The 27,722-nt window shown below is 41.7% G+C and overlaps 1 protein-coding gene across 8 annotated transcripts in view; it reads left to right on the top strand.

Annotated features, from left to right (window-relative positions):
* The window catches only part of LOC133503388 (adhesion G protein-coupled receptor E3), a 98,129-nt gene that overhangs the window by 41,633 nt on the left and 28,774 nt on the right, over positions 1-27,722 (top strand). For 5 of the 8 annotated variants that reach the window (XM_061824972.1, XM_061824973.1, XM_061824974.1 and 2 more), the window contains 2 exons: positions 2,653-2,706; positions 12,899-13,046. The exons of the other annotated variants lie outside the window; for them this stretch is intronic. In XM_061824972.1, the coding sequence (XP_061680956.1) occupies positions 2,653-2,706; positions 12,899-13,046 (202 nt within the window). The remainder of the gene's footprint in view (positions 1-2,652; positions 2,707-12,898; positions 13,047-27,722) is intronic. 8 annotated transcript variants of the gene reach the window in all.

Here is a 27,722-nt window from a genome sequence, read left to right on the forward strand (position 1 = left end):
TACTACATACTTCTTATTCATAGATTGTCTTAACTGCCTTGATATAAGAACAAAGTCTATTTAATCAACAGAAACAATTTCAGTTGATGAAGCTGATTAAATTTGTTTCAACCAAATTTATTGAATCAAAAAAAGTACAGTACTTTGATATGCTAAGGAATACTGCCTCAGTGTCAGAAAATTCATTGAGCTGTATTTCCACTTTTATAAATGCAGCATGGAACAGGCTTTACCTCTAATATCTCAAAATTCATTTTTTTTTTTAAATGACTAATTACCTGAGAATAGCTGCCCATTATTCACTCCAATTAGCTTTTCCTTCGTGGTCACCTTGTATTAAAACACTTTGATGACCTTTTATTTCCATCAGCTCCAAGGATGTCGGCAGGTGTTGTCGGCTATACCGCTTTCATATGTTAATTGTTTAACTTTGCATCATTGCGAAACCTTGAGTGTATGATCTAGCCCTTAAACACATAACTATTATCTAAAACAATGCCCTTCCCCTCATTGTCAAACAATTCATTAAATGGTGTCGTGTAATTGCCTTAACAGGAGGCTGCTTTTGATCTCAGTCAAACCTTTGGAATGTCCTTCCCCCATTAAATAATAGAAGATAATGTCTCCAGAATTTACACTTGTTGAGCACCTTGTAGAAAATTAATCAGCCTGTTATGAATACATGATGCTGTTGATTTTGTGCTGTCACCAGTTCTTCATTATATTACTCTTCACCAATCTTATGCGCGTAAAATACATGCACATCCTGCCTTTGTGTGTGTATGGCGCGGTGTCATAATTTATAAAATACAATGACTTAGTGAACCCAGAAGCCATAATGCATATTCACTAACAGTATGGGCTGGGCTTATGTGTCAAGCTCTCAGTCTCTACAAATTTACAGTCAGTGTTGACAATCCACACGCAGATTCCACTTTGCTTGAGGGTTTTTATAGAAGAATATTCAGCCAGACACACATCATTTGTGTCTTGCACCTTGTCCTATGCTGTTTATTACAATAACAAGTCGCATGAATTTAGAATTGAATTTTTTGTCATGTTAAAAGTTCATTAAATCTACATTCATTCAGCAAAACTATAAAACAAGTAAACTTGATCAAGAGGATTTTTATATTAATTGACATTGACGAAAGAAATTATCTTTTATAAATTGATGATCATGATTTTTTTTGTAGGTGTTGAAATTTATAATTGTATTTGGTATGGATCTATCAGAACTGTCATAACATCCATCCGTCCATCCATCCATCCATTTTCTTTGCCGCTTATCCTCACAAGGGTCACGGGGAGTGCTGGAGCCTATCCCAGCTGTCAACGGGCAGGAGGTGGGGCACACCCTGAACTGATTGCCAGCCAATCGCAGGGCACATCAGGACAAACAGCCAGACTCACAATCACACCTTGGGGCAATTTAGAGTGACCAATTAATGTTGCATGTTTTTGGAATGTGGGAGGAAACTGGAGTGCCTGGAAAAAACCCACGCAGGCACGAGGAGAACATGCAAACTCCACACAGGCAGGTCTCGGATTGGACCCAGGACCTCAGAACTATGAGGCCAACGCTTTCCAGCTGCCCCACCATGCCACCCCTGACATAACACAATGCCACAATTACCATGAATACATTCCATATGATTTTCCAAGCCGCTTATCCTCAAAAGGGTCGTGGGAGTGCTGGAGCCTATCCCAGCATAGTTTGGGCGAAAGCAAACTACACCCTGGACTGATCGCCAAAGTTGGGTTTAATTATTACAAATAAACTAATTTTGGGATTTAAAAAATAAATAGATGTATGTCCAGTCATATGTTCTTAAAAAATACGTACACAATACTAGCCCAAAATTTTTACATTAACTGGGTGGTAGACACACACACACACACACACACACACACACACACACACAGACGTAGAGAGAGAGAGAAATGCATAAAGTAGAAATGCAGGTATGTATTTTTATACAATGAGCATTTTTAAAAGACAATTATTAATAAGGTGCAAATACTGACTGAGGGTTGAATATTAATAAACACATCATAATAATGTTCCGTGGAGTTATACAAAAGCATGCTCAAGTCAGCAATTTTAAAAATTGTTCATTTGAAAATAAAATAGTTTTTCATATAGTTTTCCGTCCAGTATGTCAATAGGATTTTATATTACGTCCCGGTACCACCTCTCTCTAATATGTAAAATGTAAAATTTTGGAACCAAATCATTTCTCACTAGTGCCTAATCTTACGCAGTTTTCATCTGAAGTAGAAAAATGTAATCTGTTCTGCAAGGGCGGTTCCTTCTCCTCCAATAGCTCCATTTGTTTGTCCCGCAGCTTTGTGTTGACGGATGATATCTCAAAGTCGTCCTCTTAGTTTGCTAGCTCTATGTGTCACTTTCAAGTCCCATTAGCCACCAGGACACACTAGAGCACCTTTACTCATGTAGGCACACACACTTTCTTTCAGCTGTTGGTTGTCACAATCCACAAATATCTGCTCTCAAAAAAATAAATAAATAATCTTCTTTGTGCCAAGAAGTGCTGCTTTTTAAATAATTGTAGGTTTGTATTCCATGAAAGTGTGATTCACCAAGCACAATGTCAGACATACTTAAAGTATCTCTCTTGTTTTTTTTAGGTTCGGACCACGGTCAACAGGATCAAGGAAAGGAGAAAGGCGCTTAATTTTTCAGTATGTAATCCTTTGTTCTGTCTGAGTGCAACACACATGCATGAACGCACACGTGTGTGCGCACGCACACACACATCCACACAGCACAAACTCAATTTTCCAATTTTCTTTTGTGGGTGAAACAAAATCCTCCAACAATGGCAATGAGAGCTGGCCACAAAACAGCCCCTTATTACATCGACTATCCTCTCACTAGCCGACAGTCCATGTTAGATGCCCTGATAGATCAAACACCCACCCTCCGTAATAGCTCCCCCTTTTCCCCTCTTCACGCTGCCCGTTGCAGCACCTTCATCCCAGCAATGTCGACCTCTCTGCTGGGTTACGCGTTTCTAATCCAGGACAAGCTGTCCGCTGACATTAAAGTGTCAGACCAGTATTTATACCTTGTTGGATGGTGCTGAGATGCTACCACGTGCGTGTCTGTGTGTGTGTGAGCATGTTACATGCGTCAGCCTAAGCGAACACTTTCTAGACTATTATAAACATCTCCAACACAACTGTTATCATCATCGCACCGTTCTTCGCCAACCATACCATACACACACATTGCGATTTGTCGCTTATTAGGATCACATCAACTTTACTCCACTTCTTAGATTGTATTGGGGAAGGGTTTATGGCTGCTAACACTCTGTCCTACCCCTCCCACCACAATCTGGCCCACGTGTATACACCCACCAATATTCCCCACCTTGCAACCACTAGGTCATTGCAAAAGGAATGAAACCATTACGAAGTGCAGATTGATTTTCAAAATTTCATGTACCCCTCCACTTCCTTTGACACCCCCACAACCTCAAAGCGATTGACACTGTAAGAATGTGAAGAAATTAAATAAATAGTGTAGATCCGTTGAGTTTGCTGGACAGCATTGGGGGGCTAATGGGGCCCCATGCCTTAGGTGCAGCTTGATATATTGGCTGCTCTTGGCATCATTGAGGTCCCTCCACCATCTACTGTCATTTTTACTGCTTGCTCTTGAGGTGGTGGCTTTCCAATCTAGCGGTGTTCCGCTACAAGAATGCATTTTTTAGCTATCGCTGCCACCTGACGGTTTTTAGCTAATGCTGTTTGGTGCCATAAATCTTGTCTGAAATACCGCATCTACCTGTCCTTTGGTTGCATCAGAGACATTTGGCTCTAGATGACCGCACATGCCCCCATATATCCCCTTGTGGTAAAACACTGGATTGGGTATTGTGCTTCGCACGATGAGGGATAAAGAAGCGATGGTAGTATGACTGCATAAATGGGGTCATTTGAAGATGAATGACAGTAGTTGGTAGTGTATGTTGTATTATTAGTAAAGATAAAGACATTGGCCTAATGAAAATTTACAGCTGATTTAATTTTGGTGTTTAAAGAAATAAAAATTTAATATTCTATTCTGGCTATTGAATTGTTCACTATTCTGGCTAGGGAATTGTTCACATCTACTATTGTTTTAGTGTGCTTCAAGGTGCCAAAGGACAATATATACAGAGAGTCCTCGATCAATTTTACAAGATCCGTTCCGACGCTGGAAACATAACCTGAATTTCCGCACAAGTCTGATTTCACCGTTGAAGTAAAAATTTACATCACAATACTTCATATAAAAAACAAATACATTAAAATAAAAATAATAAGAGGCTGTACTTACCATGACTGCAAGAGGTGGATGGTAAAGAATGAGCAAAGGCTCTCCTCAGCTATTGCTAAGGGAGCATGTGCAGGTAGCCCTTACTAGTGGTAAATTCCTCTTCAGCGTCCTTGGCTTTTTGCTCTGTCAAAGATAGAAAAATACGGCATGCCTTTCGCTTAAAGGAAGACTCTCCCCAAATTTCATATGTACAATAAACCCTCCAATGTGAGGTAATATTATTATTACATATATTTTGAACATTAATTACAAAAAAAATTGAAAATAAAGAACATTTTTTAAATCTAAGCAAAATCTGGATGTGTGCCACCTTTCACAGCCAAACGCGAAAGAAACACCCTTGACTCCGCCCCTGACGTCTCCGGTGCTTAGCATTACAGACCATCCGTTCTAGCTAAGCCAAGATGCCGACGTGTTGTGCAACAAAACTGAGAAAAAGTACCCAAATTTCTCCTTCTTTAACCTCCCATGGGGTTAACCTGACACGATACAGCTGTGGCTGTCACAGTTGAGGTTCATTTACCAGCAGGGGAACTTTGCACGCATCCAATCATTACTGGTTATTAGCTGCTGAGTTATAGCCTCTCGTGCTAATACTGTATAAACACCAACATACGTTATGAGGGTGGCGCAGCTGTTCAATCCTGGACTTCCGTGTGTGGAGTTTGCATGTTCTCCCCATGTCTACGTGTGTGTAAACTTGCCTCCTGCCCGTTGACAGCTGGGATAGACTCCAGCATTCCTGCGACTATCGTGCAGCTAAGAAAATGGATGGATAGATATATACGTGTTAGCACATAAAACATCCAGGTTACTATTCACAGCGATGCACGAATGTAAACCCCCATGCCCTCCTCCCCCTCCCATCCCCGCCGCTGGTCAAACGCGATTAACGGAGTGGTTGAAAAGTACAATTTGGGGAAGGAAAAAAAAAAGTCTGGCCACCCCTGCTGTATAATCTCTACATTGAAACCAATTCCTCACAAAAGCATCAAATCTCCCCGGTCCATATAATGGGACTGCTATTGTTCGTCGTCAACACCACGTTCCTCCCGACACATCGACTTCCACCTGTGTGCTTTGTGGCTCAAACACTTGAACATTGTACATTTTTATTTTTGTTTTGTTAGATCAATGGCGGGGATAGTAATAGCATGGAGCATCGACTCGCTGTTACACTCGCTTTGTTGGCTCTGAGCACACAACACTCCCTGGTTACTATTTACAGCGATCGGCGCGTGAAACCATCACCCCCCCCCCCCCCCCCGCCGATTGTTCACAAGGGGCTGACTACTTGAAAAGTACAATTTTGGGGGAAAAAACGTCTGGTCACGCTTGCTGTATAATCTCTACATTGAAACTAACTCCTCAGAAAAGCATCAAATCTCCGCGGTCCATATAATAGAACTGTTATTGTTCGTAGTTAGTGTTAGTTAGGTAGTTACGCCCCCTCTATAACACTCAAGTGCTCGATCTGTGTATTCTGGCTCAAGAGCACAGGCTTGAACATTGTGCATCATGCTATTTTTGTTTTGTTTGTTTGTAATTATTTTTCACAAAAATTGACCACAAAATGCCAGATAGTGGACGTTCTCTGTTTGGTCAAACATATCCGCGAGCAATGGAGGGTCAGAACAGGAAGCACTGCAGGCGTGGCAAACGCTGATTGGCTGTCAGTTTTCCAGCCAGGCTCATTGGAATGTCTGAGCAAGAGAGGAATTTCGATAATACTTTTCTAATTTCGAGATGTTTCTTGGTGAAATCTATGGATAACTCTGGCATTAAAAGAAATACTGAACCTTCATCTACTAACTTTTAATGTGTGCTCCCATTCCCATTAGTTTTGACAAAGTCTTCCTTTAATGAACATTGGGCTGATATTAAGCCTTCGTTGATTCTGATCGATAACGTAAGTAAATTTTTCCATCTCGGCAACAATCAAAAAATGTTGCTTCGTTTTCTTTTACTTCACGAAAAAAGTTGCTTCGTGATCACTGTATCCCTAATAGTCCTTAATAATGATCGCCACAGTTGACCAACATAAGTCTTTACCGATGTTCGTCGGTGTTACTCCTTTCTCTCACCTTTTGCGGTTGTTAAGCTTCATTTCCATTGTAATTGCTTTTCTTTCGGTTTGGCCAGCATTGCTAAAAAAAAAAAAAAAAAAAAAAAAAATGGCTTTCTTAAGTTGGGGCATAATGTGTAAAAAGGTGGGCGAAAAAGGCAAAGATACTTCCGGCGTACCAACACGGATAAGTAATATGCATTAGCTAAGCACACAATAGATTTTTTTTGCTGGGCAACATGCAATATGTTGAACAAGTGATAAGAAAATAATATGAAGCTGTGCAAAATATTTAGCTATTTATTTGTCCACCAATCTAAATGTGTTGAAATTACACTTTTTACTGAAACTTCATTGAAATAAAACAAACACGAAATCTTTCTCAGTATGCTGGAGTTCCATGCCCCTGACACTTCTGAAATATTTTTAGAAATGGGATGTGAATTATCTATTTATTATTATGATTTTTCATCTTAATTCACATTAGGACAGGATAGAAAATGCTAGTGTTCAGGAATTTTTTTTGGCAACAACAAATGAAGATGTTCTTTTTGACTTTATTATTATTTTAAATAATTCCAGTGTCCTAGATGAGAAGTAGTTTCAAGGGCAATACTTTCTCATTAGAATTTAATAGGAGCTAGGTAAGCAAATCCGACACTGCATGTTCCAAATTATTATGCATATAATATCTGGAATGATAGTTTTACTAGGGGGAGTTTTTGCACATGGTCTGTCTCCTATTTATATTTTCTGACATAAAATCTCTGACAGCTTTACTTATTAGTTTACCAACTGAGCCAAATTAAAAGATAATTTCTTCAGTTTTTCCACATTACTAAGCGAGTCACAGCGTCCATACAGAATGGGAGAAGAAGACTTTTTGCTGATGAAAAGTGTAAAACGGTCCTCGGTTTCTGAGGCTGATGAGGAGCAAGCAGCTATTTGAAGCTGCTTGTGTCAATGGAATCCAAAGAAACTCTTGAGGATCCCCTAAAGCCTTAGAAACGTTTGCAGTGGGCCCAAGAATACAGGAACCCTCAACAATGGGGAGACTGTGCTTTCTGTTCGGGCGTGCCAAGTCTGTGGCATTTTATCCATGACAACCTGAGGGGACCACACACTGTAGATGCTTTTACAAAAGGCCTAAAAACCCACCTTTGGAAAAAAAAAAATTATAGACGAGCTGTTTTTTTTTTTTTATACCTATACGAATTTTATATATCTACTGTAGTTTTGTTGTCATATATACATTAATTTTTTAATAGTAAGCATTTATTTATGGTTCATTTATTAAAACAATTCATTATTATTAATATCCATGCATTATTTTCAGTACCGCTAATCCTTACAAGAGTCGCAGGCATGCCCGAGCCTCTCCCAGCTACATAACTGTGGGCAGGAGGCGGGGTACATGCTGAACTGTTTGGCAGCCAATTGCAGGGCACATGTAAGCAAGCAAACATTCCCTCTCACATTCACAACTACGGGCAATTTAGACTCTTCAATTAACCTGCCATGTATGTTTTTGGGATCTGGGAGGAAACCAGATTACCTGGTAGGGTTAAAACCCATGCAGGTCCAGGGAGAACCTCCACACATGGGATATGAACCCCGGTCCTCTGAACTGGGAGGCAGACGTGCTAACCACTGTCACCCTCTGTAAAATCGAAAATTATGACCCAGCTACAAATAGTATATTTTCTTAAATTTCTGAAATATATTTGGGAACTTTCAAATAGAGCTACATTTCATTAAAATTTGGCCTTGAGAACGCAAGAATGGGAGGTGTAAGAATGTGGCCATGTGAAGCAGTTTTCTCACTTATTTTGGGATACAACAGTCATGGCCACCCAGTTGGCAAGAGACGTCCTATTTTTTACCCAAAGATTCCTGCCAATTTCATCAAAAAGGCAGTAAATATTTAAAATAAAGATAGACATGTCCATTTCCATTTTCCAAGCTGCTTATCCTCACAAGGGTTGTCGGAGTGCTGGAGCTGATAACACTTTTTTTATTGATGTAATGGCATTTCAACGTCATTCTCGTGTTTTGTATTTTGCATTTGAATTCACAGTCAGTGAAAGCAAATGGGGAATTTTTACATTTAAAAAATGAAATTGTCACGAACGAGGCTCGAGGGCAGACTCAAATGCAGGACTCAAGAGGCAGACAGGCAGTACAAAGGAGGTCTTTATTTGTTCCGAGGTCGATTACCGGCAAGTCAGTCCAAACGAACAGAAGAACTAGTAGCGGCAGGCTTACAAGGGTGGTCTGGGGACAGGTGAGGGTCGGTACACAGAAGGCAGAAGTCAGGCAAACGGGAGTGCGGGAACGAGGCATCAAAGGCAACGATCTGGCGGAGGTCCCCCAGGTCCTATATATACTGAGAGTCATTAGGGTTCATGAGGTGCAGGTGTGTGAGTGCTGATTGCCTGGCCACGCCCAGCTTGGCCGTGCGCCAGGAGCATGACAGTACCCCCCTCTTAACGGCCGGCTCTGGACGGCCCAGGAGCGTCAGGATGGGCTGCATGAAAGTCCCTGATGAGAGAGGGGTCCAAGATGAAACGAGAGGGGATCCAGGAGCGCTCCTCCGGTCCATATCCCTCCCAGTCCACTAGATACTGGACAACTGGCGCACCGTATACACCGGGGCCGACGACACCGCGGAGTCCGTGGCCAATGAAGGGAACAGAGAGGGAGCGTATCCGTGTACGACGTGGAGTGGAGCCATACCTGTCGAAGCAGACGGTAGAGAATTGTGGGCGTACTCTACCCATTTGAGGTGCTGGCTCCACGTGCTCTGGTCCCTGGATGCCAAGCATCGAAGGCCGGTTTCCAAGTCTTGATTGACCCTCTCCATCTGGCCGTTGGACTCCGGGTGATGGCCCAATGTTAGACTTGCCGAGGCGCCGATGAGGGTGCAGAATTCCATCCAAAACACGAACACCTCGTCTAATAACAGTTGGGCTGTCTGCTTGGCTGAAGGGATCTTCGGGACCGGCACGAAGTGGACCATCTTAGAGAACCGGTCCACTATAGGCAGCACCACAGTGTTCCCCTGTGAGGGTGGTAGGCCGGTGACGAAGTCCAGTCCTACGTGCGACCATGGGCGGGACGGGATGGACGGAGGCCGCAACTCTCCAACCAGGCATGGGCGAGACGTCTTATTGGCCGCACACACCGGGCAGGGGTTGATGAATTCCCTCACGTCCTTACTAAGGTTGGGCCACCAGAATCTCTGTTCGACTACCGAACGAGTCTTTGCCATGCCCGGTTGGCAGACCGTCTTGTTGGTATGGGCCCAGGTGATCACGTCCCCCCGCAGCGACGTTGTGACGAAGAGGCGGTCAGACGAACAACCCGCGGAGGCGGCGTCTCCCTCAGGGCCTCCTTCACCCGCGACTCGACCGCCCAGGTGAAGCCGGACACGAAGCATGTCTCTGGTAGGAAGGAGGCGGCTGCCGATTCCGCGCGCTCCCCCTCGTGGATCCGTGAGAGGGCATCCGGCTTGCCGTTCTTGGAGCCTGGGCGGAAGGACAGAGTAAAATGGAAGCGGGTGAAGAATAAGGCCCACCTGGCCTGGCGGGCGTTCAGCCGCTTCACGGTCCTCAGGTACTCGAGGTTCTTGTGGTCGGTGAGGACCACGAACGGGACTTGCGAGCCCTCCAGCCAGTGACGCCACTCCTCCATTGCCGTCTTGACCGCCAACAGTCTCCAATGTTGTCATTTTGTTCTGGGTACAACTTCTTTGACAAGAAGGCGCACGGGTGGATCCTTCCATCCTTGAGACACCTCTGTGATAGGATGGCTCCGATCCCAAAGTCTTGACTCATCAACATCCACCACGAACTGGCGCTCCGGGTCCAGTACGATGAAGATGGGTGCGGTGGTGAAACTTGTCTTGAGTCGGTCAAAAGCCTCCTGGCAGGTCCTGGATCACTCAAAGGTGCTGTGCGGGGGATGTAAGAGCGTCCAGAGGAGCGACAATGGAACTAAAGTTTCAAATAAACTTACGGTAAAAGTTTGCGAAGTCAATGAACCTCTGCACCTCCTTCCTACAGGAGGAAGTGGGCCACTGCAGCACTGTGTCGACCTTCCCGGGATCCGTACGTATCTCCCCCTGCGCCAGGATGAAGGACACGGATGCTCATGAAATTCACATTTCTCCATTTTTATAAATAGTTGATGTTGTAACAAGCGCTGGAGCACCGCTCTGGCCTGTCGGACGTGGGAGGCCAGGTCTGACGAGAAAATCAGAACGTCATCCAAATACACATCCTGGACAGCGAAACAACGTTTACAACAGTCCTCGCCCCATGCCTTGATCTGACCTGTGGCCAGATCTGTGTGGATTGTGCTCCTTGAGCCATAGGCTCCCAAAGATGTTATCGCTGCTGTGTGAGTCGAAAACGTGGAAGCTAATGCACTCCGCATGAGCGTCCAGGAAGACCATACGAAAAGTCTGAGTGCAGTGTGTTACCCAGCAAGGAACTTGCCGTTAGCTGCATAGGCGTTACAAAGCCGCTGGGTAGGGAAAGTCGCTGGACCCAACACCTTGACCACGCTGGGATTCATCAGGTTAGCATCCGACCCAAAGTCGACAAACACAGTCACAGTACATGAACGAGAGTCCGTTCCCATGGTGAGGTACAGAAGCGACCGTCCTGACTCTGCCACGGTATACCGCACACTCACCGAAGTGGGGATCTTGATGTCGGAGCGGTTTGGTCAGACCGGCCAGAGTGCGATCAAGTGTCCCAGACGACTGCAGTAAAAACAGCGCCCCTCCCGTTGACGGCGCAGGCGCTCCTCTGCTGGTCTGCCGAGAACCTCCACCTGCATGGGTTTGACCGTGGAATGCAGCGTTGACGGCCGGGCAACAACTGGACTGGACACCTCCATCTCCCCCTCGAGCATAGCTTTTATTTGCCCCTGTATGACCAATCGCTGGTCGACCTTGAGGGGCAACGCTATGAGAGCGTCCAGCGAAGGAGGGAGATCCACAGCGATGATAAGACCGCGATCAGCGTAGAGAGACCCTGGAAAAAGGCGTCGTGCAGGGCGTCCTCGTTCCAACGACTCTCGGCGGCGCAAATCCGGAAATCGGTGGTGTATTCCGAGACGCGGCGACGACCCTGGCGGAACGTCATGAGTGAATCCGCCGCCCTACGTTCCTCCGCCGCATACTGGAACACCTGGGTGAGTGCGCATACGAATGACGTCCAGGAACGGCAGGTCTCTGAGTTGCAATTCCATTCCGCCGTGGCCCATGCCTCAGCCCTTCCCGTCATGTGGGAATTTTGGAGCGGTCCGTGGGGAAGGCGGACGCCTGCAACTCGAAATGGAGGTCGCACTGGGCAAGGAAAGGCTTGACATTCCCTGAGTCGCCTGAGAATCGTTCCGGTCGGGACAGCGGGGTTATACAGGCACGGGGAAGCTCCGTGGCGAGTGGTACGGGCGGAGCTGATTCTACAGGCGGAGTGGCCGCCGCCGGCGTGGCAGCTGCGCTAGCCTGGGAGGCTAACCACGGCTCCAGCCGGGCGCAGATCTCATGTAGCCTCTTATTGGTTACCTGGAGAGCAGCTTCCTCCTCAACCAGGCGTCTGCCTTGGACTTGTAGTGAACGGCGGATGGCCAATGAGTCAGCTAGGTCCATATTGTGGCCAGATCGTTCTGTCACGAACGAGGCTCAAGGGCGGACCCAATTGTACAACTCAAGAGGCAGGCAGGCAGTACAAAGGAGGTCTTTATTTGTTCCGAGGTCGGTTACCAACAAGTCAGTCCAAACAAACAGAAGTACAAGTAGCGGTAGACTTACAAGGGTGGTCAGGGGACAGGCGAGGGTCGGTACACAGAAGGCAGAAGTCAGGCAAACGGGAGTGGGGGAACGAGGCATCAAAGGCAACGATCTGGCGGAGGACTAGTCATCCCCCGGGTTCTATATATTCTGAGAGTCTTTAGGGTTCATGAGGTGCAGGTGTGTGAGTGCTGACTGACCCCGCCCAGCCAAGCGCCAGGAACATGACAGGAATAAATGAAGCAAACACAGACGGTGTAAAATTTACACATATGGCCATCCATCCATTTTCTAAGCCGCTTATCCTCCTGAGGGTCGCGGGAGTGCTGGAGCCAATCCCAGCTATCTCCTGGTAGGAGGCGGGTACACCTTGAACAGGGCACGTGGAGATAAAAAACAGCCACACTCACAATCAGACTTAGGGGAAATTTATTTTCTCTGATTAATGCATGTCTTTGGGATGTGGGAGGAAACTGGAGTGCCCGAAAAAAAACCACACAGGCAGCGGGAGAACATGCAAACTCCACACAGGCGGGGGCGGGATTTGAACCCCGATCCTCAGACCTGAGGCCAATGGTCTACAAATGCTCCGCTGTTCTGCCACATATGTTTATTTTCATAAAAAAATATCCTGAATCGATCCTATAGTCTTATATTAACCTGACCCTCCCTTTGGTTCTAGAACTGTGCCAGTACCCGTCCATCCAGCTCAGTCACAAGCTCTCGTCCAATCAGTTTGCCAGCAGGAACAACCCCGAACCAGGAAGAAGGAACCACATGCCATAACTGCAACACCCCAGGCCAGCAGAAGGAGGAAGACAGTACCACATGTAAGTCATTAGAGCAATGAAATCAATTTGTTACTGCAAAATTTACATGTCCTTATGACAGTCTAGCGTTTTCATGGCTGGAAAAAGTTTATGCGTTGCACCAGGACTCACAATCTTATTTCGATCTTTCGTGTCCTGTTTGCTATTTTTCATACAAGATGAACTCTATTTTGTAAGATTTCCTTAAAAATTCTTTATACTTTTCTTCAAAGCACATAGATGGATGAATGGATGAAAACATTGAGATAGTGTTCTTCAGATCAATCAATACCCTCAGTTTGTATTTTATACAACACACTGACCCAATCTGTGGAAGATGACGAAGTGCCTTCTGAGTTCATTTTAATAGTTTCCCTAAAATGCCAATCACTATTTATCAAAGTCAATATTTTGGAAAAATGCCACACTCACCTAAAATTACATTTGAAAACAAGCAATTTCCCCACTGTTGAGCAGCTGGTTTATCTGTGATGCATTAGTGCAAGGCCCCGTGTACCACTAGAGTGAAATCAGACATCAGAAATATCCGCTTCGACTGTAACACTAACCAGACACACTGACATCAGTCTGTCTTGCTTAGCTGATTCAAGAATACGCTTGTGTAAAAAAAAAAAATTGAGTTCCCAGTTTCAAGCAGGTAAAGCTAAAGGAGAGGTTAAATGCTGTTTTCATGCCACAATGTTAAGCACATTAAAAAAAAATATATATATATATATCTGCAGAGTTAGTTGCTTAAGTACTGACCATCATAACACCATCTCATTACTGGCTAAATAGTATGTTTCCAGATAAGCGTACGTCATCTGAATATGTCCATTATTTATACTGCATCACAAATAATGTGTTTAATGTAACACAATCACTAAAATAAATGTTTGTCAGATAAGATTATTCAGACCATTTGCTGCTTCAATCTACTCATGTCCGTGTTACCACATGCAAATTGTGTGTGCATGATTGACTGACTTTATGACCGAGCACTCAGACATACAGTACAGACTTGCTGTAAATTAAATGTAGCAAGGACACGCTGATAGGAGAAGGCTTGTGCAACATCAACTATGTAAACAATAAATTATAGTGTAAATAATCATCATACTGCTGAATATAAGGATTACATTAGGATGAGAATGCACAAAATATAGTTATCTTCGGGTGAGAGGCGCGTTACACTTTGAACTAGACGGCAGTCAAACACAGGATTTATATAAACAAACAACCATTCACACTCATATTCCGACCAACAGGCAATTTATAGTCATCAATTAACCTACTCTGCATGTTTTTGGGATGTGGGAGGAAAGCGGTATACCAGGAGAAAAACCATGCAGGCACAGGGAGAACGTGCAAAAAAACTCCATGCAGGTGGGACTGGGATTTGAACCGCAGTCCTCGGAACTTTGAGTCAGCTGTGCTAACCAGCCATTCACTATAAAGTTTGGATTTTAAGCAAATGCCATTTCACAAACTATATGTAGTTATATTTAAGATTATAATTGAATTTGTAAACCACATGAAAATCTAGTTGAGGCATTTTTGGGTGTCATAGAGGTAATGGTGACATACATTGTAATATAGAATGCACAGTTTTTCCATGGATATTAAACGGCTATTCGAAAATATATAATGTGGTTTCTTGGAAAATATCTTGCTTTTATCTAAAAGGTAAACTTTTTGTCAATATGCTTTTGTATTATATTACTTTATATCCATTTTCTAATTGCATGTGTAATGTTTGCTCACTTGCATATGGTAAGAAGACAGTGGATGATGTTACCTGGATATAGTGAGGAAGCTCAAAGTAAGAAACAGAAGAGAAGGACGTGCAATATGAAAGAATAGGGACTGAAGTGTTGTTGGGGGATTGAATTGAAAGGGGAAAGGTTATGTGGGTGTTTGTGTGTGTGTGCCGTGACTGTTGCATTCCTGATGAGATGGCCCCACACAATGGCTAAGTTGAAGGTTGCAAAACCTTTTAAACAGGAATAAAATGTCAGGTCTCTGGAAGCTCACGTCATCCTCGTGCTTTGTTGAAGCTTCCATTTCACCAGGCAAAGACCGAATAGTTATCCTGGGCTTAGCAATAAAAAAAGGCTTAATTTTAATGTGCCTTTTAAAAATAATTTTATAAATGCAGATCAATTTGCTGTGGCGCGGTGGTGTGTCATTAAAAGGTTATAAGGGATGTCATGGGAAATTATCCAATTTCAATTACTTTGTCCCCTCCAAAATTATTTATTAATTCCAAGTGTCTTTGTTCATCTCTTTATTCCAGCAACGTACTGTAACATCCAGAACAATTAAATGTTCAGTTAGATGGGAGAAAGTTCAGTTTTTACCTTTGTATCCCCCTGCTCCCTTTCATACAACAGAATAAGTCAGGACTTTCTGCATGTAGCGTTGTGGTCAATTAAACAAGTAAGTAAATTTGCAACTTAATTTAGATGAGATCACCATTTTTCATAATTTTTTAGATATTTTTATTTGAGAACCTAGGAAGATTTATCATGTCAAATGTTTTCCTTGGTTTAATTATATTTTCCATAAACTGGAATCTGGATAATCAGTGTCTTCACTATTGATCATTACCTTCTTTGTTAAAAATAAAAGTGAATGAAGTGTCAGGATGAACGTGTGGTTCGGAGTTATGATGCAAAGCCCAACTGTTGCACTGGTCAAGTGTGTTTCCTTCTTCGGCCTTTGGGCCTGCTGCACTTTCTTTGTTCACAAAGTATGGACCTGCAGGGTTGTAAATTGGAACCTTTGATATTTCACCCCCTCCACCAGTCCATCTCAGTGGGGTTGGGTGTTAAGTGGTGTATGGGGACTTCTACCTGAACCTCTCATTTCCTTCACTGCTTTCCCAGCACTTTGGGTTAGCTGAACTACTGGCTTGCTGATGAAACCCCTAATCCTGACCTCCACAGGATATACAGTACACGATATTGCCAAAAAGTGTTCGGGTACTTGTCTTGACTTAGATATAAGTGATGTCCCATTCTTAATCCATTGGGTTTAATATGACTTTGTTCCACCCTCTGCAATTATAACATCTTAAACTCCCCTAGAAAGGTTTTCTACAAGGTTTTGAAATGGTTTGGGGAATTTATGATCATTTTTCAGAAGGACATTCGTGAGGCCTCTCTTGGGAAGACAAGTTGTCTATTTTTAGGGTCTCCCAGCATTTGTCACTCCTTGCCAAGTCTGAGGATAGTAATTTCCTGTATGGTTGCTCTACACATTTTGCCTGGCTTAACAAAAAACAGCAATATCACCTGACAATCTCAACAGAAGATGCTCGGGTATAGTTTGTAATGGTTTTAGTGGACAGTGAAGAGCCAACCTCACTCCCGAACCACAGGAGATGTTCCATTGGCATGTTATGACCGTTATTTGGAAGCACTGCTGCTCCATCCTGGTTACTTTGTCCACCAACATGGTCTGCCTCTTGGTGACTTTGAACCAGAAATGTTGTGGAAAGGCCCAGCATGACCTTTCCAGGTTTACCCTATCACCTCTGTGTGTTACATTTTAGAGATGTCATTCTCTACTTCAGCAGATTATTTTTAGTATAAGTTGAACTTGAGTTGAGTTGAACTTTTGCTTATCAGATGGTCAGCAGAGTCCTTCATGACTGATAAGACAGTGTCCTGATGTCTCTCAAGTATTCTGTCAACTGACTCTCTGTCTGCTGTGGTACTTAACATCTATGTCGTGCTAGGGCCGCTCCAACTACCGGAGATAAATCCCTTGTGTGTTGTTGACATACTTGGCCAATAAAGGTGATTCTGATTCTGATCTCCAATACGAGGTTTGTCTTGCTTGTACCCAAGGCTGATGTATTTAATGGAAGCTTCACTATAATCCACCAGAGAAGGCCTGCCTCTGAGAAGCAGTGGGGGACGTCCATCCAGCTCCTGATGTAGCTTTTGGCTAGCTTGTCTATCCTGCTCACTTCTGCCAATTAGATCTCCACAGCAACAATTTCTGCAAAACTGTTGTCCGTCACCAATCATCCTAAAAAAAAAAACCTTGATTTTCTATATGATTGAATTTTTCAGGTGCAATATAATATCAGAAATGCCTATTGAACCTCAGCAATTAATCTGTTAAATTGTGTAACGTATCTACTATTACGTTGAACACCCTCAAAATTGTTCAGTTTGAAGTTCAAAAACGTTTTTGTCAAACACATACCCCTGTAGTGTTAGTGCACATTTTAACATGGTGACAGTTTGACTCTAAAACCTTCAAAAACAAATATTAACAAATTGTTCAGTGAGCTGCCCTGAATAGATAGTCATCCATTTTAGAGGTTCCCCTGAAGATGTAAAGATGGTCATCTCAAAGTTATCTGAACAAACCTGATCCCGGGTGTCATTTCCACTTTGTGTAAATCAGATTTTAGGAATCATATACCTCAAGACTACTAACATTTGACGCTACTAACCCTATCCTCTTTCTCTAACATGGTCCTTTGTATCCTTTGAAAATGTGAGGCCTTGTTTGTAGAAAGTGGTTTATTGCCGGCAACACTACTCACATGTAACCTTCTCTGACACAACTAAGCTTGTCATGCATCGTTAGCCCAATTCATTGACATGCAACAGGATCCCATTCTCCACAATTGTGTAATGACAGTGTCATCTGGGTACCATTTCCCCATGTTCAAGTACTCACCAGGAAAGCCATGATGAGTGCGGTGCCATAATGAAAATGTCAAGTTATATTTTCAAACAGTGTGGCTCAAGTTAACTGTAATTATCCTTTTGATGTATATTCTTTCTTTATAGGCTCAAATACAAACCTATACATACAGTATTTTGTGATGCGTCTGCTGCATGTGCTACGTGCATGGATCCACACTCTGACTGACAAGTGTAATTTTGTGGGTTCTAGATGATGAGGTGCCTTCGTGAGCTTAAATACAAACAATACTGTAATTTCTCAAAAATAATGCAAAAATATTTTCAAAAAGTTAATGGAGCGCATTATATTTAGGTATTGATGAAAAATGAAAAATACATTCACATTGTATAGTCGTGTACAGGTACATAGAGGGGTTAAAAAAATTATACATATATATTTCGATGTGATATTCGATGTCTTATGTTACACATTACACAATTATGGTATTGTGTGCTCCCAACCTGAGCTCTATGACCTCCTCGGGGAGCTTGTATTTTACGATTGTTAGTGTAGCATGTGTACTGTTACAGCACCAAAGATCAGAAACGACTGCCCACGAGTTTGCTTTAACTTAAACTAAGACAAAAAATGTCGACTACAACAGCTAGCTGTGCAGCTGCTTATAAAAGAAATGTCATCACTCGTGTCAATGACGGCGCCAACCCGGAATTAAAGCAAAGCAAAGCAAATTTATTTGTATAGCGCATTTCATACACAAGGTAACTCAATGTGCTTTACATGACTAAAGGCATTTGAAAACAAAGAGATAAAACATTTAAAACGGGATAAAAACAATACAAATGACAAACAAAATATTTTAAAAAAGACAATTAAAACCGCATACAGTACAAGTAATGTGATCAAAAAGTGGACATATTCTAAAAATCATGAGAAAAAAGAAGCGTTTTCAACCTGGATTTAAAAACATTCACACTTGGAGCAGACCTCACCTCTGTTGGCAACTTATTCCATTTGTGTGCAGCATAATAGCTAAATGCTGCTTCACCATGTTTGCTTTGGACTCTACGCCCCACTATTTGACCTGAGTCAGTCGATCTCAGAGCTCTACTGGGTTTGTATTCTGTAAGCATTTATTTCATGTATTCAGGACCTAAGTCATTTAGTGATTTATAGACCAGTAGCTGAACTTTAAAATCTATTCTAGAGATGACTGGAAGCCAGTGCAAGGACTTTAGGATTGGCATTTATGCTCTGACCACTTTGTTTTGGTTAGAATGCGAGCTGCAGCATTCTGAATGAGCTGACAATACTCTTTTTGGGGAGTCCAGTCAGAAGACCATTACAGCAGCCAAGTCTAGTTGATTTAAAAGCATGGATGAGCTTTTCCTGGTCTGCTTAACACATAGAAGACTTGACTCTCGATATGTTTTTCAGATGGGAGAAGGCGGTTTTTGTGATTGATTTGATATGATTGTTGAAAGTCAGGTCGTAATCAATCAGAACACCAAGGTTTCGGACTTGGTCTTTGTTTTTTAAAAATAGAGTCCAGGTGTTTACTAACAGCAATTCTCTTTTCTTTATTGCCAAAAACAATTGTCTGTTTTGTTGTGATTTAGTTGAAGAAAATGTTGTCTTATCCAGTTATTTATCTGATTTAGACAGTGGCACAATACCTCAATTGAACTGTAATCATCTGGAGACACTGCTAAATATACCTGTGTGTCATTTGCATAGCTATGGTAGTCAAAATTAAAGTTTTGAAGAATTTGACCGAAGGGTAGCATATACAGACTGAACAGGAGAGGTCCAAGAACTGACCCTTGAGGGACCCCATAGGTCATTGACCATTTGCTGAGACCGAGCACCTCCAATGGTCACAAAGTAGCTTCTTTCCTCCAGGTAGGACCTAAACCATTTTAGGACCGTTTCATTTAGTCCTTCCCATGTTTCCAGCCTGTTTAGCAGTATATTGTGATCTACCGTATCAAAAGCCGTGCTAAGAATCAACAAGACCAAAATTGACACCTTTCCTGAGTCATTCAACCTTATATCATTTAGCACTTTGATAAGAGCAGATTCTGTACTGTGATGAGTTCGGAAACCTAACTGAAAATTTGTCAAGAAATTGCTGAGTTGATTAAAAAGAACTTTCTCAAAAATCTTGCTTATGAACGAGAGATTTGAGATGGGTTTATAGCTTGCTAACATGGAATCGTCCAGTGCTCTGTTTTCAAGAAGAGGCTTAACAGCAGCTACTTTGAGAGTTTTGGGAAACTCGCCAGACTGAAGTGAGCAATTGATCATTTGCTGCAAATCAGGTAGCACTGACTTCACAATAGTTTTGAAAAAGTCAGATGGTATTGAGTCGAGACAGCTCGTTGATGGTTTCAACTGCTGCAGTTTTCTCTACAGTTTTTTGGTCAACTGTATCAAATTCTGACAAGTTAATAGAGTTTTCTCTGGGTGGCTTCATTGAGATCATGCTATCTTTTTGGTGATTTGTGCTGACATTTGACATGATGGACTGTATTTTTTCACTAAAATAACAGGCAAACTCATTGCATTTGTCAGCTGTTACAAGTTCTGGATCTATCTGATTCAGAGGGGTTGTAAGCTAGTCAACCACAGCAAATAGAGCACGAGTATTGTTGAGGTTCTCATTGATGATTTCAGAAAGGTGTTGCTGTCTAGCTCTAACTAACTCTCGGTTAAAATTACAAAGACACAAGTAGCACCGCAGTGCGAAACAACGATAGTTCATTGGCTTCAGGTGGGTATTAAAACAACGTGAGCTCAAACTACGTAGTACAAGCGTCCTGGACACATAAAAAAAACAGGGGCGTGCACACAATTGAAATGCTAACTTTTTTTAAAATGTGCTCATTACTCTCGTTTCTATATAGTTTAAACTCACGTTGTTTTGATTGCCATTTGACGCTATATTGAAAGCTGCTACAGATTGGAGCTGAATGGAGGGTGAGAGGCTGCGCTGTGGAACCAAAACTCTTGGGATTCAAAAAATGTTTCCTCACAAACGCCATGGATGGCACAGAGGATGACATGCTGTGGGAGCAAGATGGGATGTTCATGATGCAATGCAGGAGGCACCGGAAGTGGACCAAGTCATCAATGTTAACTTCGACAGTGATGCACCAAAGGAAGCTACGATGGATATTTTTCAGATTGGATATGAGTCAGATGCTTCTTTTGAAGTCTTGGCCAAGGATGTGTAATTTAGAGGGTATACTGTACTAGGCAAAAAATATTTAATGCAAAAAATGTTTGTCAAACAGTGTTAAATAGTTTATTTAGTTATTTACTGTAATATGACCTACAGTATTAGTACAATGTTATGCCATGATTGAGGATTTATTTTAGTGGGTTGAGGGATTCTGTTCTGACAATTACAGGGACCAGGACAAACATGTCCTGTGGCCTGTCCCGAGATTATATTACTGCTACATCAGCACATGCACGGAGGGGCCCCATAGGTCAGCACATGCCCAATGATTATTATTAATGATTGTTGTACAGACAGTTTTTTGAAAGACAATACAATTACAAACCTAACATAATATAAATACAGATAATTCCAAATATTTTTATCATATGGGTAGCACTAAATTGGTGGTGCGCATTGTACATCGGCAGAAGGGTTTTCCTGATTTTTTTTATTTTTTTTAATTTTTTTTTTAGGTGAACTTTGGGGATGTGCATTATACTTCAGGATGCATTATACTCGAGAAATTACGGTATTTTTACCTTATGGGTGCTCACTTTTTTCCGTTTGGACGCTGGGCTGCAGCTCCCACAAATAGTAGCCGCTCACTTAATTGTGACCCCATAGCTCTGCCCCTGGTCGTCATGGTCATGGCTCTCCAATTTTCTTTTTACAAGACATAACTGCCTCCTCAAAACAGGGTGAGTTCAGTGGGGCTTTGAAAAAGGGATGAAAATTCTAAATGACTGTAATTCTTGATACTGGGGTATTTTGACAAAAAAAAGCATACCACATACTGTACATGTGGCTAAAAGTACTGTGGCATAATGCCGGAAATCCTTTGTATACATTTTATTGACATGTCTCGACCTATGTGGGTGTGTTGCCAAATTTCATCCTCTAAAATTTAATGCTTTTGATAAGTAAACTGATAATCATGACCATATTTTTCTGTCTGAAATATACAATATATAATATTATACAGTATTAATAATTGAATTAATATGATGATAATATTTAATGTTGTCTGTCATAAAAAGGTTATTTGGCTGTGCATGTAGTAGTTATTTCTGCTAATAAATTTGTGTGCTATTCATAAACTGATAATCTGCATGCAGCAATCCCCCTCGATTGTTATATTGGTTACATTCCAGTCCATCCCCGCAACAAGTGAGGCCCTTTATATAGAAATAACCTATTTAAATACACGTTTGGTATGTTTTAATAGCACTTGAAATGTTTTGAATGGTCTTTAAACACACTTTTAATACAATATAAACCCATCTGAACAATATATTGACAGCGACTAAGTGCAATGGATAATACAAATATATTGTGCAAACAGTGTAAAATATAAGTGGTATCATAAAAACTCTGCAGTGGAGTGGGACTGCAATATAATGGGAATTACGCTATTGTCATTGTATCTGTATTGTCCACACTACCAAGTTAACACACCTTTTTATTTTGGATGGTGAAAATAATCTGAAGTAACAATATATAATTATCCAAACTATAACTTTGATAAGTGTAGTCATTCAAAGCATTATTTATGAAACACATACCTTGCATGGTGTAATGCAGAACAAAGTTACAACCTCCTACTCACAAACACACACAGAATATTTTGTTAAATGTACAAGAATGTAAACAATATTTGTATTTAAAAAAAAACATGGTGGATAAGAATTTACAAAGAAGCACAAACACTTTATGAGTCTGAAGTCATAAAACCATAAGGACTTTAAGGACAAAGTTGAATGTTGAATTGTGTTATGACAAAGATCTAGCTTTTTTTTTGGCAATTTCTGTTCTATTCTATTTGTTTTAGTGTAAATGTTTGGTGATATTTAGTCCCCCTCAAGATTAACAGGAAGAATTTGTTGCTATTGAATTTACATTTTACTTTCATGATGAACTCACCAGAAAAAATGCACACTGCAGGTGTGGTGTGTATGTTCTCTGGCAGTATTTGGCCTGTGAGCAGAGATCCATGTTCATTGTCTTTCTGATGCAAGGTGATGAGTACTCGTTGTAGATCTGGTTTGAGCGAGACAAAGCTCAAAAGTGCAGCCAAGATTTAAAAAAAGTTTCCTCACAACTTCCCTGTTTTTTCTCACAAATTAAATTGGAGACTTTTTTTCCTGTCTGTTATGCATTTCAAATTAATTGATAAATACGTGAATAGGATTAACTGGGTGTGTTTATGCCACTATATGTGACTGTTATGCCAGCCTGGGTGGGGTTTGTGGTCTTGGAGTGGGCCAGTGTTGTAAAGGACAATGTATTGAGAACTAGCCTCATAGTGTAACTAGTCGCTATAAAATGTACTGGTTGGTCTTTATTTACATTACATTTCCTTTTGCCCTTGGTCTATCTTCCTTGATTATTTTTAGTTACCAGACTTTTAAGTGCAGTATTTTGCCACCAATTGGAAAATTTGTAACTCATGTTAAAAAGTTATACATTACAACAAAAATTCTAAATTGATTTTGTTGTTCTTTGTGTATCATCATGTTCAACCCTTTAATTGTTTTGACAGAAATCATTCAAACAAGTTTCCCCATATTATGCTCTGGCATTCAAAATCCATCACACCTATTGAAACAGATGAGAACGTGAAAAATTGAGCCTCTTTGGTGGTTCTTAAGTAGCTTTAAGGAAACTGTTTATGCATATTCGCCCAGCCGCTCCAGAGCGTAAAGTCAAATTTGTTTTATGCAGCTGTTCTGAATAAAAATGCTATGCTGTCACATGCCGACCAAAGTCCTTAGAGGAGAATTTATTCATAATTCAGAGTAACAACAGAGCATAAGGTGTGGCATTGTCAAGTATAACAAATTGAGGTTGTGAATGCGGTGAATTTGTATCTGCTTACAGAGGTTGACTGCATTATATATACAGCAGGTGCTGCTGAGTGCGTGGTAATAGGATGGATGATGGATGCCCAAGCCACACGGGCTTCTGTTCTTGGGTTATTCATCTACACCATTTATGTGCTTATTTATTGCTTCACCCAGAAAGACCCTCAAAACTCAGGATGGTGCACACGGCCTAAAGGACGTTGAGTGTTGGCCATTATAAAAATTGATCTGATCTCTCTGGGGCTTGGAAGTCATCTCTTTAGCACGTGTTGGATATATTGATGTCAGCGTTGCTGTTCATTGTTGGTGCTTTCTGGAGGATGCCACGTTTGTTGACTTTTAATTATTACCTTAGTCACAGAAATAAAACCCTAGAGTTATTTTCTTGGTGTTTTGACATTTGCCCCCAGGCCTTTTCTCTGAAGCTTTTTCCAAAACTGTACATTTACTCCCCAACGGCCATAATGTGTCGTTACTACATTCTGGTGATGGCTGAGTATTGACATATTATATTGCTGGTAAAATACAGTTCAGCTGCAGCTGACTGTTTTTACCTTCGAGGAGCATTTGCGCTTCAAACATGCTGATGCCAGCTTGGAGTTTGTCTGAAAATGCTGCTCACACCAAATGTAGTCATCGTAACAGCACGGTATATGCATCAAATATGCATCAAATACATTATATATAGATATTTAACCCACAATGCAAATACATTTGGTTGGATGTCTGGTGGTTGTGAGGGGGGCTTCAGGTGCTGAATGGCAGCCACACTCCCATGAGACTCCCCCATGGCAGCTGTAGCTACACAAGTAGCTTACCACCACTAAGGTGTGACTGTGGAGTGTCCGAACATGCACAACTGTAAAGCATCTTTGAGTGACCTGGAAAGCCAAAAGCATATGTGCATTATCAGTATTATGTTTCATTTGCACGGTGTGTTTGTGAGAATGCATGTACCTTGGAAGTGTGCAAGCCAGATGTGTAAAAAAATTAACAGCATAATATGATCCCAAGTTACAGTGTTCAAATTGTATTTGAATTTCAGCCAGTTTACACATTACATTTTGTAAAACTTTTATTACAGTGCTTGTATTTTAATTGTATACGAAATCCTGTTCAGGACGAATGGTAGCATCCAGGTGGGTCCTTATGTAAGCTTGGATGAGCACGAGATACACTGAAACATAGACATTCAGATAGCATGGCAGAAAGCAAGGTATTGATGGAGTGGTATGATGTTGTCAATGAAGTTTGACTCCAGGTCAACTTTCGTTGTTACCCCAGTCAAAGAGGATACGTGGAGAGAAAGTGGGAGGAATGGACTTTTCGAAACCCCAGATTCACAGTGAATAAGAAACTATGGGCTCAGTGTTGAAATAAAAGCTAGAGGTCTCAATCACACACTGATGTGGTACAATGTTCTGATCTGTGGTCCAAAGATGCTATGACAAAGGGGAGGCAATACACCAAGAAAAAGAACTAAAATTTTAAGCCCAAGCTGTGTGTCAAGGTATGTCCAACTATAGCCAGAACTTCTCGACCTTGCAATACCAGCTCAGGCTGTTTCCCTGCCAGAGAGTTGACATTCTACATTCCAAGAGTCAGTTTCTGGAACCGGGGATCTGACCACCAAGTTCCCCACCTTTGGTCACCAATCAGCTGTCTCCACACCCAACCCCCTTGGTCTCTTCCACAGCCGGTGAGCCCATGGGAAGAGGGACCCACATCAGGTCTTCGGGCCATGGCTGCTTGGGCCCCATAAGTACATGATTGGCAAGCAGTTGTCTGCCATTGAGGCCCCACTTCCCGGCCTGGCGCCAGAGAGGTGCTCCAAAAGTGTTATAATTAGTGATCCTGCTCGTGGTATAAAGACCCAGAAAATTTACAGTATATTTAGATAATCTAAAGCAACATTACGTAAAAGCACTTTTTTAAGATGCAATATCACCCTCACTCAGACTTTTTGTGTCCTGCCCTTCGTGCGTTTAAGTATTAACTATATTTACATGTGGGAAACATCATTACTGAGCACCTCAGTTCTGAAGTATCACCACTGTACTGCAGCTCCAAACGCTACCACAAAACCAATATCAGTCTCGCTGTTTCATTCCACAGAACTGTTTTTCATCATATGCATCTCAACAACCCATGGCAACGACATGCTGGCAGCTTACGATGAGCCAGAGTGCGGAAGAGAAAGGGAGGGGTAAAGAGGGGTGAATCAGGCCGTAGATCAGGGCAGAGAGGATGGCGGCATGGCCAGTAGGTGACAGGGGAATAACATCCCTTTCTCCTCAATCGACAGGGACCATAACTCCTGTCTCTCCAGGGACAGATTGAGAAAGGCAATAGCCCAAGGGGTTGTGAAGCTCGGATGCTTAGAAGAATTGAAAGTTAAAAGAAAAACGATGTTTGCTGAGCCGATACTATTGGTTCAACGGACAACATTGCTATTTGCTACTAGAATTTTCATTTCCTTTTTCGGTACATTTTGCGGAGACAGATGCAAGTGGGATACTGTATGTATTCAAATAGGTAATTAGAAATTAATCATCCTATGCTTGCTCAACAGCACATTCTTGAAACAATACCCCACGTTTTCACAAGGCGGTATAGTGGACAACTAGTTTGCACATCTGCCTCGCAGTTCTGAAGACCCAGATTTAAATCGGACTTGTCATATGTGGAGTTTGCATGTACTCCTTCTACTTGTATGGTTTTTCTCCAAGTATACTGGTTGCTCCTACCTTTCAACAAAATGCATGCAAGGTATGTTAACCGAAGACTAAATTGTCTATAGGTATGACTCTGAATGGTTATTTTCATTCATTCATTCATTGTTTATGTGTCAGCTGAGATAGGTACCAGCATGCCTGCGAGCCTAGTGAGGATAAGTGGTACAGAAAATGGATTGATAAATGTTTAAAAAAAGACAGCCAATACATTGATTTTACAATGAACATTGACATAACACAGTTATATATCTTACAATTTGTTGGTCCGTTTCCTGGGATGTGTTGTATAGCCGGATAGATCATTTTATATTTGAGGCTATATGAGTCCCAAGATGGACGGCGTGGCATCAATTAGTCCTATCCGTGAAAAAATGAGCTGCTGCAACTAATCATCATGTTATACAGATACTGTAATCCGGCACTATATCACAGTTCTTACTTTGTGGTCTTGCTATATTGCAGATTTTATACTGTTTGTAAAAAAAAATTATCCATTGCACTTGCTCTATCTCAATGTTAAGACATTACCAAACAGCATTTTTTAGTGCAGTGTTTTGGTACATTGACAATTTTGGAAATGTTATAGAGAGTTCTCAAATACATAAGTGGCTTGTAGTAATTATCAACTGCTTAAGAGGTTGATCGCAAGAGTGAAGAAGCTGTTGGAATGCCTGCTAGTTTTTGTTTGCAGTGTTTGATAGTGTCTACCGAAGTGAAGGAGCTTGAAGTAGGTGCTGACCAGGATGTGGAGGTTCATAGAGGACTTTGCATGCCCGTAAGGCAAGTCCTTCAGCAGTCTTTACTGTACATTGCAGCCTGATTTTAGTCATTTTAGACAGACCAAATTTGTATTTTGTTTATTTTTTTCAACTCTCTCGTCTATTATAGCACTGCAAGTCTGAGAGAAATGCTATTTTAGATATGTTATTTGCCATGTATGTATAACACATCTGACAATAAAGTTACCTTAACTTGAAGACTTAACTTAACTTAACTTTATGTTCAAACTGATAAACTTTGTGAACTTTCCTGAACTGCTCAGTTATTCACAAGATTGGGCAAGGTCCACCTGTTCAGACATGTGATTTTTCCAGGCGGAATTCCATCTTTTTTAAATTGCATGGATAGAAAAAAAAAAATTCCAGACCAATTTAGCTGCGCAATTGTCGTACATTCTCAGCGCACATGAAAACCGATCCAGCAGTGA

This window comes from Syngnathoides biaculeatus, chromosome 7 (genome assembly GCF_019802595.1).
Source record: "Syngnathoides biaculeatus isolate LvHL_M chromosome 7, ASM1980259v1, whole genome shotgun sequence".
Classification (NCBI taxonomy): Eukaryota; Metazoa; Chordata; class Actinopteri; order Syngnathiformes; family Syngnathidae; genus Syngnathoides; species Syngnathoides biaculeatus.